Source organism: Chlorocebus sabaeus, chromosome 3 (genome assembly GCF_047675955.1).
Source record: "Chlorocebus sabaeus isolate Y175 chromosome 3, mChlSab1.0.hap1, whole genome shotgun sequence".
NCBI classification, from domain to species: Eukaryota; Metazoa; Chordata; class Mammalia; order Primates; family Cercopithecidae; genus Chlorocebus; species Chlorocebus sabaeus.
Window position 1 is genome coordinate 7568183 of NC_132906.1, and position 16437 is coordinate 7584619.

At 40.7% G+C, this 16437-nt stretch overlaps 1 protein-coding gene across 4 annotated transcripts in view; it reads right to left on the bottom strand.

Moving 5' to 3' along the window:
• FLT1 (fms related receptor tyrosine kinase 1) overlaps nucleotides 1-16437 on the bottom strand; it is a 195764-nt gene that overhangs the window by 67497 nt on the left and 111830 nt on the right. The window contains exon 15 of one of the 4 annotated variants that reach the window (XM_073013098.1): nucleotides 549-1069. The exons of 1 other annotated variant lie outside the window; for it this stretch is intronic. In XM_073013098.1, the coding sequence (XP_072869199.1) occupies nucleotides 1065-1069 (5 nt within the window). In that variant the 3' untranslated portion in view covers nucleotides 549-1064. Of the gene's footprint in view, nucleotides 1-548; nucleotides 1070-15492; nucleotides 15653-15730; nucleotides 16216-16437 lie in introns of those variants that run through there. 2 more of the 4 variants (XM_073013096.1, XM_073013095.1) reach the window with 2 other exon arrangements.

The following is a 16437-nucleotide window of genomic DNA, read 5'->3' on the forward strand; positions in this document are numbered from 1 at the left end:
ATTGCCCAGGGAAGACCATGGAATATAATTTTAATCCAATTCACCATTGAGTAAATAAATCTGTAGAGCTTTTGAATTCACCCATTTGATTACATAAATGCAGGCCATGTGTTTGCCTTCTGTTCCCCCACCCCCCGCCCCACAACACACAAAAGTGGCTTGTTGCTCTCCTAAATGGGCCTATTAGTCTGACCAGCAGCTTCTGTTTTGTTGCTCAGTTGACCATCTGTATTGTTGACTTAGAGAACATTATGTTCATCCACTTTGGCCAAACTAATATTCATTATTAAAACTGTCTTCTTTATTCATCAGAGTCCAATTCAGATGACATCTCCTTCATAAAATCTCCCCTAAGTAGTCATCAGAAGTGCTCATTTTTATCTGATGTTATTTTATACCACTCACATTGCACATTTATGAACTGACTTTGTACCTATTATGTTTAAGTTTTTCAAAGGTGAGGATTATGTGTTGCTTATTTTCATTTTCTCTAGAATATAATAAAGGGTCAGGCTCAGAGTAGGCAATTAATATATGTATGTTGAGTTTAATAGAATAAAAAGTGAATTTTGTTTGTTTATTTATTTATTTATTTATTTTTGAGATGGAGTTTCACTCTTGTTGCCCAGGCTGGAGTGCAGTGTGCGATCTCAGTTCCCTGCAACTTCTGCCACCTGGGTTCAAGCGATTCTCCTGTCTCAGCCTCCCGAGTAGCTGGCATTACAGGCATGCGCCACCACGCCCAGCTAATTTTGTATTTTTAATAGAGATAGCATTTCACCATGTTGGTCAGGCTGGTCTTGAACTCCTGACCTCAAATGATCCACCCACTTCGGCCTCCCAAAGTGCTGGGATAACAGGTGTGAGCCACCGTGCCCCGCCATGTTTATTATTGTTATGATTGTCTTGGCTCTCCAACTAAAGGATGGGTTCTTTGAAGATGACACATCATAGTTTTCAATAAATGGTAGCTATGATGATGATGATGATGATGATGATAGCTATGATGATGATCATGACGACAATGATGACGACGATGATGACGATGGTGATGTTGATGTATACTATTCTAGGTACACAGTAAATAATCATATCTTTAGATTGGCAGCTTTTTTTTTTTTTGCTTTTTTTTTTTAAGACAGTTTTGCTCTTGGTGCCCAGGCTGGAGTGCAATGGTGCAATCTCTGCTCACTGCAATCTCCGCCTTCTGGGTTCAAGCGATTCTTCTGCCTCAGCCTCCTGAGTAGCTAGGATTTCAGGTTCCTACCACCACACCCAGCTAATTTTTGTGTTTTTAGTTGAGATGGGGTTTCACCACATTGGCCAGGCTGGTCTCCAACTCCTGACCTCAGGTGATCTGTCCACCTCAGCCTCCCAAAGTGCTGGGATTACAGGTGTGAGCCACCGCGCCTGGCTAGATTGGCAGCTTTTAATTGATTAGCTAAGAGCTGTGTTGGAACTAAGAACCAGAAGAGCCAAAACATAGAGATGGCTAAAGGTGACCCGGGAAAGCTAGAGGCAAGATGTCAGACTGACTTTCCACAAAGGAGATTTTATATATCCAGTCAAACTTTGGATGTTTGGAAAACTATGTCTGAGGAACAGAAATTTGAGTTTAGTGAAATGGCAAAGGCTGACACAATTGGAAAATGAAGGCCAGGTGCGGTGGCTCATGCCTGTAATTCCAACACTTTGGGAGGCCAAGGTGGGTGGATCACCTGAGATCAGGAGTTCAAGACCAGCCTGGCCAACATGGTGAAACCCTGTCTCTACTAAAAATACAAAAATTAGCCAGACGTGGTGGCGGGTACCTGTAATCCCAGCTACTTGCGAGGCTGAGGCAGGAGAATTGCTTGAACCCAGGAGATGGAAGTTGCAGTGAGCTGAGATCATGCCATTGCACTCCAGCATGGATGACAGAATGAGACTACATCTCCAAAAAAGAAAAAAAGAAAAGGAAAATGAAGAACAATTAGTCCATTAAATGACACTAAAAAGATGAATGATTTCAGTGCTTCTGAATGGTTACGATGTGGTTTCTTCTTTATTGAGAATTTCACCCTAAGATCAAGCCTCATGGCAAAGCTTTTGTGAATGTAAAAAAAAAAAAAAAAAAAAAGTTGACACATGGGATAATTTGAGACATAGTGAAAAGCAGCCTTGCAATAATGCGTTAAGTTGGAAGAGAATATGAGAATGTTGCAAACCGTAGTGTCTAAAGGAGACTTGATGGCAATGTAAGCCCTGATGAGATGATTTACTCTTTAGCCATGAAAAAGACAGAGAAAGAAGAGGAACACTTAGAAAAGAATAAGACTGGGGACAATGATGAAAAAAGCTGTATAGGCCGGGTGCAGTGGCTCATGCCTGTAATTCTAATACTTTGGAAGGTAGAGGCAGGAGGATAGCTTGAGCCCAGGAGTTCAGGACCATCCTGGGCAACACAGTGAGATTACTGTCTCTATAAAAAAATAAAAAAAATTAGCCTGGCATGGTGGCATGTGTCTGTAGTTCTAGCTACTTGGAGGGGTGGGAGAGTTGGGAGAAGGCTGCAGTGAGCTGTGATGACGCCACTGCCTTCCAGCCTGGGTGACAGAGCAAGACCCTGTCTCAAAAAAAACCAAAAACCAAAAAACAAACAAACAAAAAACCTGTATAATAATCTTCTCACTGTAACCTCCGAATAAGGGAAATACCAGAAACAAAGGTCCTTTCATTTGGGATAATGTCTATTCCTTCACTACTTTAACTTACAAAATAGAGTTATTATAGCAGAATAGTTTCTAAAAGCCTTGAAGAGGCAATAGTTAAAATGAATTCTTTGAAACTGTGCCAAAAACACACGTATTCTAAATATTTAAAATGAAAGCAGCTTTGTGCACTTTCACTGTGAACTTTGCTCTTGTTCTAATAAAGCATTTCAGGATGATTCAGGCACTTACAAATGTGTCAAATGGTACTAACTCTATGGTTATTATCTATATAACCTTAGCTATCAGCTATGTTTATTTGTAAACTGTGAACACATACATGTGAGTGTGTGCACACACCCACACGCTCCTGCCCCAATAAATCCTTGTGCTGTGCTCAGATTGGCCATAGTCTGTCCACAAGATTGGATCCATTAGTTCCGCAGAAGACGGCCATTCACCTACAGTGGCTTTTTTTTTTGTATGATGAAGTAGCAATTCTAATGACCATTTTAAGACAGGAAAATCAGTACTATTGCACTCCATAAGAAGTTAGTCAAGAAAGTGTTTTTCTCTCAATAGAGGAGTAGTTACATAAATTATGGGAATACATATCATATTACAGTGTATGCCTGCTAAAAAGAATGGGGTAGAACAATATGTACTGACATAGAAAGACCTCCAAGATATATTAAGTAATAAAAGCAAGTCTTAAAACAACATATGGTGTGACCTCAACTCAAATTTTATCTCAGAAATGCTGGGTTTCCCATATAAGCCCACTACCACTGACTCACTGTAATCCATTATTTTATTTTCATCATAACAGTGATGATTATCAGATTTATACCATATGCTTGTATAGTAGTCCCCCTGTATCTGTGGTTTCAGTTTACCACCGTGCAAAAATATTAAATGGAAAATTCCATAAATAAACAATTCATAAGTTTTATATTGTACACCATTCTGAGTAACATGACGAAGTCTCTCACTGTCTCACTCTGTCCCACCCAGGACGTGAATCTTCCCTTTGTCCCGCACGCATCTCCACGCTGTAGCTGCTACCCTTCTATGAATCCCTTAGGAGGTAGCTGGCCTACCAGATAGACGGTCCCAGTATCACAGTGTTTGTGTTCAGAGAGCACTTATTTTCCCTCAATAATGGCCCAGAGCACACGAATAGTAATGAAGCTGTGAAGTACTTCCTTTTATGTTAAAAGGTGAAAGTTCTTGACTTAATAAGAAAAGAAAAAAATCATATGCTGAAGTTGGCTAAGATCTATGGTAAGAACGAACCTTCTATCCATGAAATTGGAAAGAAGGAAAAAGAAACCTGAAAAGGCATTTAAGTTTGTGGGTAGAAGACATGAACAGAGCATGTTCTGATGGACAGCAATTGGTATAATCTGAGGTGTCAGGCATCTCCTTGGGGTCTTAGAACAGATCCCCTGTGGATAAGGGGACATGACAGTAGTTTGTTAAATTTGTTGCCTGTATTTTTCCATTAGAATGTAAATTCGAGGTCCCTGTTTTGTTCCCAGCACCTAATATGCCTGTCACAGAGTTGACTCTCAGTGAATATCTATTGAATGAATGAATCATTGGGGTGTGTGTGTGTGTATGTGTGTGTATATATATATATTTGAAATGGAGTCTCTATCTGTTTCCCACGCTGGAGTGCAATGGCACCATCTTGGCTTACTGCAACCTCTGCCTCCTGGGTTCAAGCGATCCTCCTGGCTCAGTCTCCTGAGTAGCTGGGACTACAGGTGCCTGACACCATGCCTGGCTAATTTTTGTATTTTTAGTAGAGACAGGGTTTCACCATGTTGGCCAAGCTGGTCTTAAACTCCTGACCTCAGGCGATCCGCTTGCCTCAGCCTCCCAAAGTGCTGAGGGATTACAGGCGTGAGCCACTGCACCCGATCATATATTTTTAAAGCCCACATTTGTATATGTGCACACGTACAGGTTAAAAAATGGAAAAATCATTGACAAGATACATATCAAACAGTAAATATGTATTACCTATCCATAAGGGAAACTTTTATAGCTTACTCTATTTCTGTACAGTGGGAATGTATTCATCTATTCCTCGTTTAAATAAAAAAAAAAATATATATATATATATATATATATGGCCGGGTGCAGTGGCTCATGCCTGTAATCCCAGCACTTTGAGAGGCTGAGGTGGGTGGATCACGAGGTCAAGAGATTGAGACCATCCTGGCCAAAATGGTGAAACCTCATCTCTACTAAAAATACAAAAGTTAACTGGGCATGGTGGTGTGGGCCTGCAGTCCCAGCTACTTGGGAGGCTGAGGCAGGAGAATCGCTTGACCCCAGGAGGTAGAGGTTGCAGTGAGCGGAGATCGTGCCACTGCACTCCAGCCTGGGCAACAGAGCAAGACTCCATCTCAAAAATAAATAAATGAATAAATAAAATAAAAATGAAACATTAAGACATGAAACTGTAGCCCTTTTTACCTCTTTCTCAATGGCAAAGAGCCATTAAATGAAAGTTTAAAAGTAATATAGATTCAAATACTTAAACATTTGCAAAACTTTGTAATATTGACTATGTTAGAATGAGTGAATGAATGTTTTTGAGGCAAGAAAAGTAGATTTATACTTTATGACAATTTACAATTGTAGATTGAGGCAATAAAAGGACAAATCAAAACCCATTCAGTCAGAAGACTGCCCCAGCGCGTGGGGGTGGGGGAGGGAACGTGATATAGAGTATGTTTTCTGCATTTCAGTTTGTTTCTCAGTGACGCTCAGTTTAATTACGACTGAGTTGAATGAGATGGCTACTTAAACTAATATACAGTCTTGATTGTTTAAGGCTCCGTGGTAGCAGGAGATTATATAAAAATCAGGTTTATCGTTTGAATGGGAGGTGAATTTTCTTGATTTCGATTTTTTTCAGCAGCAATTTAGAGTCGTGGAAAGGGTGGGCTGAGTTCACTGACTAGTTATCTGAGAGTATATTTGAACTGGGCATAGTGGTGATCCCAGCTGCATTGCTGTGTATGTGCCACTTTAGGTCCTGATTAAACTGTCTGAAGTTTATGCTTGAGGGGAGGAGAGATTTCCATGCAGATTCTGGACTTGTAAAACGGAAAAAATTCATCTAATTATTTTGCTAAAACATGAAAGCATGTTTAAGGGAGTGTATGAGTTTTCCTTCTATACTCATCCAGTCTTTAGCATAGGGAGGACTTTGTTGATGAGGGATTGAGATCCCTCTCACTCTAAGAGCCCAGACGCTGGCTCTCAGTTTTGGAGTTAGTGTCTTTGGACAGAGTATAGCCTCTGAGAGATCTCTGGGATGACTGCTGGGAGAGTTTACCGCCCCCACTACCCCCACGATGTCCCCAAATCTCTTTGTATCTCTTCTCTTTGTTTTTCTTCATTCCCCATTTCTTTTTCTCGGCCATTGGTCCCTCAAGCATTGACTGCTCTTCAGACAAAATTCACTGCTGATCTTGGCCATGCTCAAAGTACATTTCCGTGTGTTGCGAGAGGTCACAGAGAGAATCAAAAGAGGAGGTTAATTCATAGACAAAAAAGGAGAAGCTTTAATGGGCACGGGATTTCCGATTGGGGTTATGAAAAAGTTCTGTAACTAGATAATGGTGATGGTTTTGCAACATTGTAAATGTACTTAGTGCCACTTAATTGTACACTTTAAAATGGTTAAAATGGTAAAATTTATGTTATGTGCATTTTGCCACAGTTTAAAAAAATGAGGCCTGGGCAACATAGAAAGACCCCTATCTTTACAAAAGAGAAAAAAAATAGCTGGGTATGGTGGCATGTGACTATAATCCCAGTTATGCGGGAGGCTGAGGTGAGAGGATCGCCTGAGCCTGGGAAGTTGAGGCTGCAGTGAGCCACGATCATGTCACTGCACTCCAGCCTGGGAAACAGAGCAACACCCTGTCTCAACAAACAAACAAAAAACAAAAACAAAACAAAACATAAAGAAAAAAACCCAAAAAACACTTTTTCTAAAGTGATGCCCACATTTACAAGTTCTCTCCTATTTCTTATCTCCTAAAGTTTTCATTTAAACATTTAAGAGGACCTAACACAAACACAAACACACATCACCACCACCACTAAACTTAGATAACTAGCAGGGGACCCTGCTATTCATATGAATATATGTTTGTGTTGACCAATGTATGATCCCTCAGTTGGACCTTACTGTGGCCAGCAGCTTTCAGGAGGCTTTTCTGGGCTGAATAGAGATTAGGATGTTATGCTGTAAAATGCATCCAGGAAATCTTCTTTAGGCAAAGCATTAGTATAGGATATATTGCTGTGTATGTATGTGTATACCTATGCATGTAGGTGCAAGACCTAAATCACCTGAATCTTGCCAATAAAAAGAGATACTTTAGGGCTGACTGATTCTTCACAAACAGCTTCTGTTGCTTTCCAATTCAACATGGAACTTTACTCATGGATCACTTTACTTTTCTAAATATAAATCACAGAACTCTACCACTGTACTTTTCAGTCTCACTGAACTAGCCAAACATTAACAAGTAATTGCAGAATTGCAGAAAGTGCATGAAGTAACATTTTCAATTTTTTCGCCATGATAGGGCTGTGTTTTAAAGTCAGGTTCCCTCTGTTGGCTGAGATGAGGGTTGTAGGGCTGAAGTTTGGCAATGTTAACAGGTTAGTTTTTGTGTGCTGTTACCTCACTCCTTCTCTTACTTCATTACTCTCCTTTCTTCTACCTCCTAAAGGAACTTTGTTCTTGGAAAAGAACTGAGCTTTGATTCTGCAACCTAGCACTGGCAGGGAAGAAGAGCTACTCGCGTATCAGCAGTGAAGCTTGGTTTTCCTTGATCTGGATGTAGACAGCCCCTGACCTTAATGGCACATATTGAAGAGACAGGGCTAGCGAGAACAGCTGCTTAGTGAATCACAACAGCAGATCAGCTCCAGTCTCGGTGGGGGTGCTAAGTAGAGCAGCCAGCTCACCCTCACAGGCACACCCTGGATATCTTGTTCACATTTCTTTTCTGCAATAATAGTTCTTCATTCATTGTGTACCGTAAGGATAGACTTCATGAGAAGGAAAAGGCAACTACAACTCAAGTTTTGCAAAAGATATCTGACATTTCTGAATTTCATTAAGGAATTTGATTAAGGAATCAAGCAAAACTGCTGATTCTAGAAGCCTAAGGGTGACAGATGGTCAGTTTTTCATGCCTGGATATTAACATCCTCATTCCTCTCTCTTTTCTAAGGTTCCTTAAGATCTTTCCTGGATCTAGTCAAATCACTTTATAATTCAGAGGTGATTCTGTCCCCTTAGGTACTAGGATCTGAATATGGTACCTACAGATGCAGACACTTGGTGTCAGTGATATAGTGTGACAGGAAAGATGTCCTCTAAGTATTAAATAAACACTTAGTCCTAGTGATCAAGAAGATTTCATTTAAGAAGGAGTATTAATCATTGGGTTAACGTGATTCTCTCCTGCTCCAGCCTCAGTCTGTTTAAGACAGAATTTACTCTTTCTGAACTCTTCGTTGTCTAATACTACTGCTTCAACCTTAAAATATTCTAGAAATGTTTTGCCTTCATAAAAATTTAGTTTAAATAATAGTTTGATGATGGTTTATTGGTTCAGGCAGGCTTTACTAAAAACATCTAAGATCAAGATTGCCTTCTGTTTTCTCAAATATTTCCAGAGAGGCAGAGTTTGTTACTTTTTTCAGCCTTTTAATGACTCTTTCAGAGCACAATCACTTGTGAGATGGTTTGTGCCTGTATCAGTGCAAAGCTAAACTAGATAGGCCTTCTGCCATATCTTCTTTGCCAACTTATGTTACTTCCTTGCAGTGCCACTGTGAAGAGCATTGCCAGTAGCCCCCCACTTACAGCACCTGCTCAGCAATGTCACAACTTGAAACATTTTACGACCTCATTGGAGAACCTGGGAAGAGTGTAAGGCAGAAAGGAGACTTTTTGATTATTTTGGAGAGCTGTCAGTCCTTTAGGCGGGTGGCCTGGAGAGGTAGTAAAGACACTTAGGGTCAAGGGTTCTCCAAGGTGACACTGTACGCTTGTTCCAAGTTTGGGTTGCAAACCTTAAATATTTTTAGCCCAACAGAAAGAAATGTTTCTAAAAAGACCTTTGCTGTCCATATACCCCTAGGAATCAGACCATACTCAAAGCAACTACTGTCAAACAGGATTCATCTCCAACCTTGAACTCTTGTGTGGTGCTTCTTGGTATTAGTCCCTTCACACTGCATTTTCCTCTCTTATCTCTGGCTCTCTGTATTATATTCACTTTAGCTTGTCTACTCTCTTTTCACCTGCCTCTTCAAAGTAAATAGGTCTTAAAATTACCTTCATCTTTCAACACTTTGCACCATATCAGTCACTCCTAAGAGTTCCCAGTTGCTTCTTTACTCAGTTCTAATTTGGAGGCCCTACTAATTTTCCCTTATCTCTTCTTGCATTCTGTATATTCAGCTAACAACAATTGAGAACTTACTGTATGCATTAACTTAGGAAAATTAAAGCACAAAGAGTATGTCTTTTTCTCTAGGAAAATTAAAGCACAAAGGGTATCTCTTTTCAGCTATCCAATGTATTAAATATATTTTAATACTATGATCGAACCATTTAATTTTTCTGCTTGCCCATTTATTAATTTGCCTTATTCCATTTTTAGACCAGTTGACACAATACTAGTGAATAAGTCAGAACACACAGGGTTGTTGCTGGAAGAAGCTGTATTTCAGGTAAATACATGCATCACTTAATTACTCTAGATTTTTGGTTCTTCAGATTTCAGTTTTCTTGTTCACTGCTGTATTTACAGAGCCTAGCACAGTGCCAGACACAAAGCAGTGCCTTATAAATACTTGTTAAATAAGTAAATATATGATATTAGGCATACATTCTGGACCTTTACAACTTAAAAGTAACCCCCAATCTGAGTTCAAAATAATTTTTAACTTTATACATGGCATGTATAGTTTTTTAAAAATGCTTTATGTGTTTTTAATATGCTTTAAAAATGTTTCAGAACATGCTTTAAATAAACCAAAGTCATCAAGAGACTTAATCTTTAGTTTACCTTAAATCTTAAAACTAACCCCCAATCTGGGTTCAGAATAATTTTTACCTTTATACATGGCATGTCTAGTTTTTAAAAAAATGCTTTATGTGTTTTTAATATGCTTTTAAAATGTTTCAAAACATGCTTTAAATAAACCAAAGTCTTCAAAAGACTTAATCTTTTTGTTTGTTTGTTTGAGAAGGAGTCTTGCTCTGTTGCCCAGGCTGGAGTGCAGTGGCGTGATCTCGGCTCACTGCAACCTTTGCCTCCTGGGTTCAAGCAATTCTCCTGCCTCAGCCCCCCAAGTAGCTGAGACTATAGGCGTGTGCTACCATGCCCAGCTAATTTTTGTATTTTTAGTAGAGACAGGGTTTCACCATGTTGGCCAGAATGGTCTCTATCTCTTGACCTCATGATCCGCCCGCCTCGGCCTCCCAAAGTGCTAGGATTACAGGTGTGAGCCAGCGCACCTCACCGAGACTTAATCTTTAAGGGTTAGGAATGAGCAGATATTCATTATTTTAAATACATGTTTATTGGTGCTCACGATATCATTTAAAACTGGTGCTCATTTATTCTCTTGTGAGTGAGGTGAGCTAATGTTTAGTTATGCTCAATGCTAAATGCCCATATGTTCAGTGGGCAGAGTGCAGGTATCAGAGTCAAACTCTTCTGGTCTGAACCTTGGAGGGCTACTCACTATCTATGACCTGGGACCAGTTATTTGCATTAGGAAATTAGCGTTAAGAAAGTTCGAAAGCAGCAGCAGGCACCTCGCAGGTGCTTGTTAAGTAAAACAGATCTGTGGAATGCATCTAATAATATCCCTACATCATAGGAGAGTTGTGAAAATTAAATGAGATATCTCTAAAACACTTAGCACGGTGCCTTGGTACCTGGTAAACACTCGATAAATCTTATATTGTTATGTTTAATAGAGAAGACATATTAAGATATTATAAAATAAACACATGTAACACCAGAGAACAATGAAGTGATGTGCTCAATGACATGAGTTGTACATAAACCTAGACATCAGAAAAAAGGAAGAATCACTTCCCTGGAAGGTGAGAGAAGATCTTTCACAATATCAAGAATTAGTGGGGCTGGGTGCGGTGGCTCTCACTTGTAATCCCAGCACTTTGGGAGGCTAAGGCGGGCGGATCACTTGAGGTCAGGAGTTCAAGACCAGCCTGGCCAACATGGTGAAATCCTGTTTCTACTAAAAATACAAAAATTAGCCTGGCGTAGTGGCACGCACCTGTAGTCCCAGCTACTCAGGAGGCTGAAGCACCAGAACCTGGGAGGCGGAGTTTGCAGTGAGCCAAGATTATGCTACTACACTCCAGCTTGAGCGACAGCGCAAGACTCCATCTCAAAAAAACAAAGAAACACAAAACAAAAAAGAATTAGTGGGAGCAGAATAGCGTAGTGAGAGGAAGGAGAATTTTTCAGGCGAGAACTGAAGGCAGCCCGTGGCCCAGAGGGCTGAGGGGAGAAGAGGAGACAGGAAAAAGTGAGGAAGAGTCGGGTCAGGGTGCGGCAGGAAGTAAGTGGTAAGGAGCTGGATGGGGCCAAGCAGTCGAAGCCCTGGAAAGCCTGACAGCGATGCTGGGAGTTGGGCACGGGCGGCAGACAGCATGCCACCCCCGAGGTGTTCAGGCAGTGTGGTGTGGTGTGGAGGGTCCTGTCTCTTCTTGTGTGGGTTGCCCTGGCCAAGGCTGTCTCTTGCAATCCATTCACATGGGTTCCAGGACCTTCATGCTTAAGATCCCTTTTATTCCTGCTTGATGCCCTTTGGCCCAAGAATTTACTACTCAGCTTTTATAACTCTTTCTTAAAATTGTCTTTCTTCTGGTGAATGACTGTGCCCCACTGAAAGTGTTTTCCTGAAAGGAAATGATAAGGGAGGAAAAAGCTCCAACTACCCCAAGTAGGCATTTTATAGGCGCTTGTACAAAGCGTGAGCCCTTGTGTGTGCCTCGCTTCCTTTCTCGTATTTTCTTTGGAATGGGAGCAAGTTATCATTTAAAAAATAACAATGATAATGGACTGGATCCTATCAGTGATCCAAGGTCACTAAAATTCTCTTACTATATCAATCCTTTTTGAGCTGCCAGGCTTCATCTAAAAGGTGCACCTCAAGTCTCTAAAGGATATACAGTTTATTTTCAGGGTTTTACAACTCAGTCAAGCTGGCTAAAGGCCGAATATATAATGAACTACTTTTCAGTCTTTGCAGGCCATGATCTTAGTATTCTTCCATTTCAGTTTTGCAGCAATTGGCGAATCAGGGATTAACACTTTGGTTACCTTTATTCATAGGCTTATAAAAAGAAATAATCATCAAAGAGTTGGCAGTTTTGAAGATACTCATATATACAAACATAAGGGTCATCTTCATGGAGCATATTGCATTGACTATTGCATTTGCTCCTCAAGTGGGGATATTACATATGAAACTTTACAGAAACTATATACATGTGGAAGATTATCTCCAGAAAATTAAGAAAGCCCTTTCCTAAAGGTGAATAAAAGGAAGCAAGAGAAGGAAAACTGATGACTGGTATAGCTGAACTTAATAAGTGCTAAATAGTAGCATCCTAGAAGGATATTTATAGAATATTTTGTGTAAGAATTTATATGACTTTTTTTTTTTTTTTTGAGATGGAATCTTGCTCAATCGCCCAGGCTGGAGTGCAGTGGCGCAATCTCAGCTTACTGTAAGCTCCATCTCCCAGGTTCACGCCATTCTTCTGCCTCAGCCTCCCAGGCAGCTGGGACTACAGGTGCCTGCCACCACGTCCGGCTATTTTTTTTTTTTTTTTTTAGTAGAGACGGGGTTTTGCTATGTTAGCCAGGATGGTCTCGATCTTCTGACCTTGTGATCCAGCCGCTTTGGCCTCCCAAAGTGGACCTATTTTTAGACATTCTTCTTCTGGCCCTCAGAAGATCAGAGAAAGCTGGGTGGTAGGGTGTGGTTGGGGGAGAATCTGTATTATTTTGTTTTAGGGTTGTTTGACATTTGAGCTTATTAATTAACTCTGATGCCTTCCAGTGCATTCTGCCAACTCACTGGACAATTTCTGTATAAATGAGGTGGGTCAGAAGGCAGCATTGAACAATCCATGACCATGGGCCAGCTTATGTTAACTCATTTAAACCTCACCACATCCCTGTGTGGTCAGAATTATCCCAATTTTATAAATAAGGGAAAAAGGACTCTGAGAGTAAGGAATAACTAGTTGCCCAAATTCTTTTTTTTTTGAGATGGAGTCTAGCTCTGTTGCCTAGGCTGGAGTGCAGTGGCACAATCTTGGCTCACTGCAACCTCTGCCTCCCGGGTTCAAGTGATTCTCCTGCCTCAGCCTCCCGAATAGTTGGGATTACAGGTGCCTACCACCACGCCCAGCTAATTTTTGTATTTTTTTAGTAGAGATGGGGTTTCACTGTGTTGGCCAGGCTGATCTCAAACTCCTGACCTCATGATCCACCCACCTCGGCCTCCCAAAGTGCTGGGATTACAAGCATGAGCCACCGCACCCAGTCGAGTTGCCCAAATTCTTATATGACTCATGAGGGCCATGCTAGGACTCAAGCCCTCATCTCCCCAGCACACTGGACTCGTTTTTTTTGCATGTGGTAGCTGCCAGGGCACATTCTCTTGCCTTGTCTCTCCTATAGTCTCATAATGGTCCTAAGCTTCCCAAATCATTTTAACTTTGATTCTTTAACCCACTTCCAAATTATAAAAACTGAACTTATTTCACATTTACTTCTTTCAAAGAATCATTCAATATCCTACACTAATCTTTCATAAAATAGATTTTGTGATCAAGTAAGTCTGAGGAATACAGAACTTAGCACAGTTGGCCCTGTGCAGTGGGTCACGCCTGTAATCCCAGCAATTTGGGAGGTCAAGGTGGGTTGATCACTTGATGTCAGGAGTTCAAGACCAGCCTGGCCAACATGGTGAGACCCCTATCTCTACTAAAAATACAAAAAATTAGCCAGGCATGGTGTCTGTAATCCCAGCTACTCGGAAGGCTGAGGCAGGAGAATCACTTGAACACGGGAGGTGGAAGTTGCAGTGAGCCAAGATTGCGCCGCTGCACTCCAGTCTGGGCGACAGAGCAAGACTATATCTCAAAAACAAACAAACAAAATAACACAAACACAAACAAAAAAAACTTAGTACAATTTACCAGTTTCTTTCACAAGCTATTTACTCATGTATTTATTCATCCTTTTATTCTGGGAGAACATCTTGAGGGACTAGTTTTCCACAAAACTACCCATCTTAGTAGTGTGTCATCATGGGAAAATCACTTTACCTCTTTGAGCCTAAGTTTTCCATTCTACATGTCAGACTAAAGATATTCTAAAGGTCCCTTCAGCTTTAAAACTTCCTTGATACGGGCCCCACCTCCATGCCAAATCCAGGCATTTGTGCTACCACTATGAGCTTGCTAAGGATAGCCTAAGATTTTCTGAAAACCATTTATTCATTCATGCATAGAATATTTATTTATTAATTGTCAAGCACTGTGTTAGGTTCTGAAGATAAAAAGACAAGACATAAATAAGACAAATAAGAAACTATCTGCCCTCTGGAGGGGTGACATATAAGAACTGACGATTTAAAAAATACATAAGAGAGGAGTAGAAATATGCATAGGTAATACAGATACATGTGAACTGATGATTTTTAAAAATCTCAGTAAGAGAGAAGTAGAAACAGTTACAAGTAATAAAGACTCGTGGAGGAACTGCCGCCCATCTGTGGGAGTTTTGTAAGGCCTAGTTGGAGAGAGAACACCCAATCTGGGTTTTAAGGGATGAGACAAAGAAAGGGAAGCTACTCCAGTCAGAGAGTATGCAAGAACCAAAGAAAGCATAGGGAGTTTAAGCAGCATCATGTCTGCAGTGATCTACGAGAGTTTGGCACTGCTGGAATATAAAGTTAGAAAGTTCAAGGCAGGCGACGCTGAGCATAACATTGGAGGTGTAGGCAGGGGCCCAATGTTGAGGGCATTCTCTGTCAGATTCTTGAACTTCATCAAAGTGTGTTAGAGATGAAGAGTTGGAGCCGGCGGAAGAATTGAAGCAGAGAAATGACATGTTCACAGCTGCATTTTATACTGTTGTGTGGAAAGTAGATACAAAGATAGATAGGGAGACAAGTGTGGAGACCACTGAAGGTGTTCAGAGGCTAGGTAATGAGTGCCAGGACCAAGAGAATAATGGGAAAGCAGAGAAAGGAATGGATTTGAGAAGTATTTAGTATTTAGTAGGTGTAATCTGCTCAGTCTGGTGATTGATTAGATGAAGAGGGTAAAGGAGAGGCCATCACCTTCTAGTTTGGATGATTAAATATCTGATGTCAGTATAAGAGGAGGTGCTACTTTATGGAGAAAAATGAAGTGATGTGATTGGTTTTGAACCTGCTCAGTGTAAGGTCTCTCTAAGACATTTGCAGATATCTTAAAATTTGGAGTTGTTATACCACAACCCCATTCTGTGCATCAAACTCAAATGGAGGTTTCGTTTTGTGTAGAGGACTCACATTTAAGGACTACTCCATATTGCTATTTATTTGATTTAGGTTGTTGGAATATTGCAAATAAATGGCAATTTTATTTTTAATAAAACATGAATATCAATTAAAATCATAAATAATTTCAATGTACTCTTATTTAACCACAGAATTATGAGGCAGGCAATAGTGTTTATACTTAATGGTTTAAGTCTCGTTGTTTTTAAGAGTACAGTCAGCCCAGAGCAAGACTTCCTCTCAAAAAAAAAAAAAAAAAAGAAAGAAAGAGTACAGTCAGTCTTCTGTATCCGTGGATTCTGCATCTGTGAATTCAACAAAAAATTCCACAAAGTTCCAAAAACCAAAGAACTTGTCACAGAATTGATGTGTAGGTATTGTATTAGGTATTAAAAGTAACCTAGAGCCGGGCGCGGTGGCTCATGCCTGTAATCCCAGCACTTTGGGAGGCTGAGGCAGGCGGATCACGAGGTCAGGACACCGAGACCATGCTGGCTAACACAGTGAAACCCCGTCTCTACTAAAAATACAAAAAAATGAGCCGGGCGTGTTGGCGGGCGCCTGTAGTCCCAGCTACTAGGGAGGCTGAGGCAGGAGAACGGTGTGAAATCGGGAGGCGGAGCTTGCAGTGAGCCGAGATCGCGCCACTGCACTCCAGCCTGGGCGACAGAGCGAGACTCCGTCTCAAAAAAAAAAAAAAAAAAAAGAAAAGAAAAAAAAATTAGCTGGGTGTGGTGGCGGGCGCCTGTAGTCCCAGCTGGTTCGAGAGGCTGAGGCACGACAATCGCTTGAACCTGGGAGGCAGAGCTTGTAGTGAGCCGAGATCGAGCCACTGCACTCCAGCCTGGGAGACAGAGTGAGACTCCGTCTCAAAAATAAATAAATAAATAAATAAATAAAAATAAAAGTAACCTAGAGATGATTAAAGTATACAGGAAGATATGTGTAGGTTATATGCAAATAGTATGCCATTTTATATAAGGAACTTGAGCATCAGTGCATTTTGGAATCTGCAGAAGGTTCTGGAACCAATTCCCCATGGACCCCATAGCACTATGTGTATTATTGAAAGAAAATAAACCTATACCCA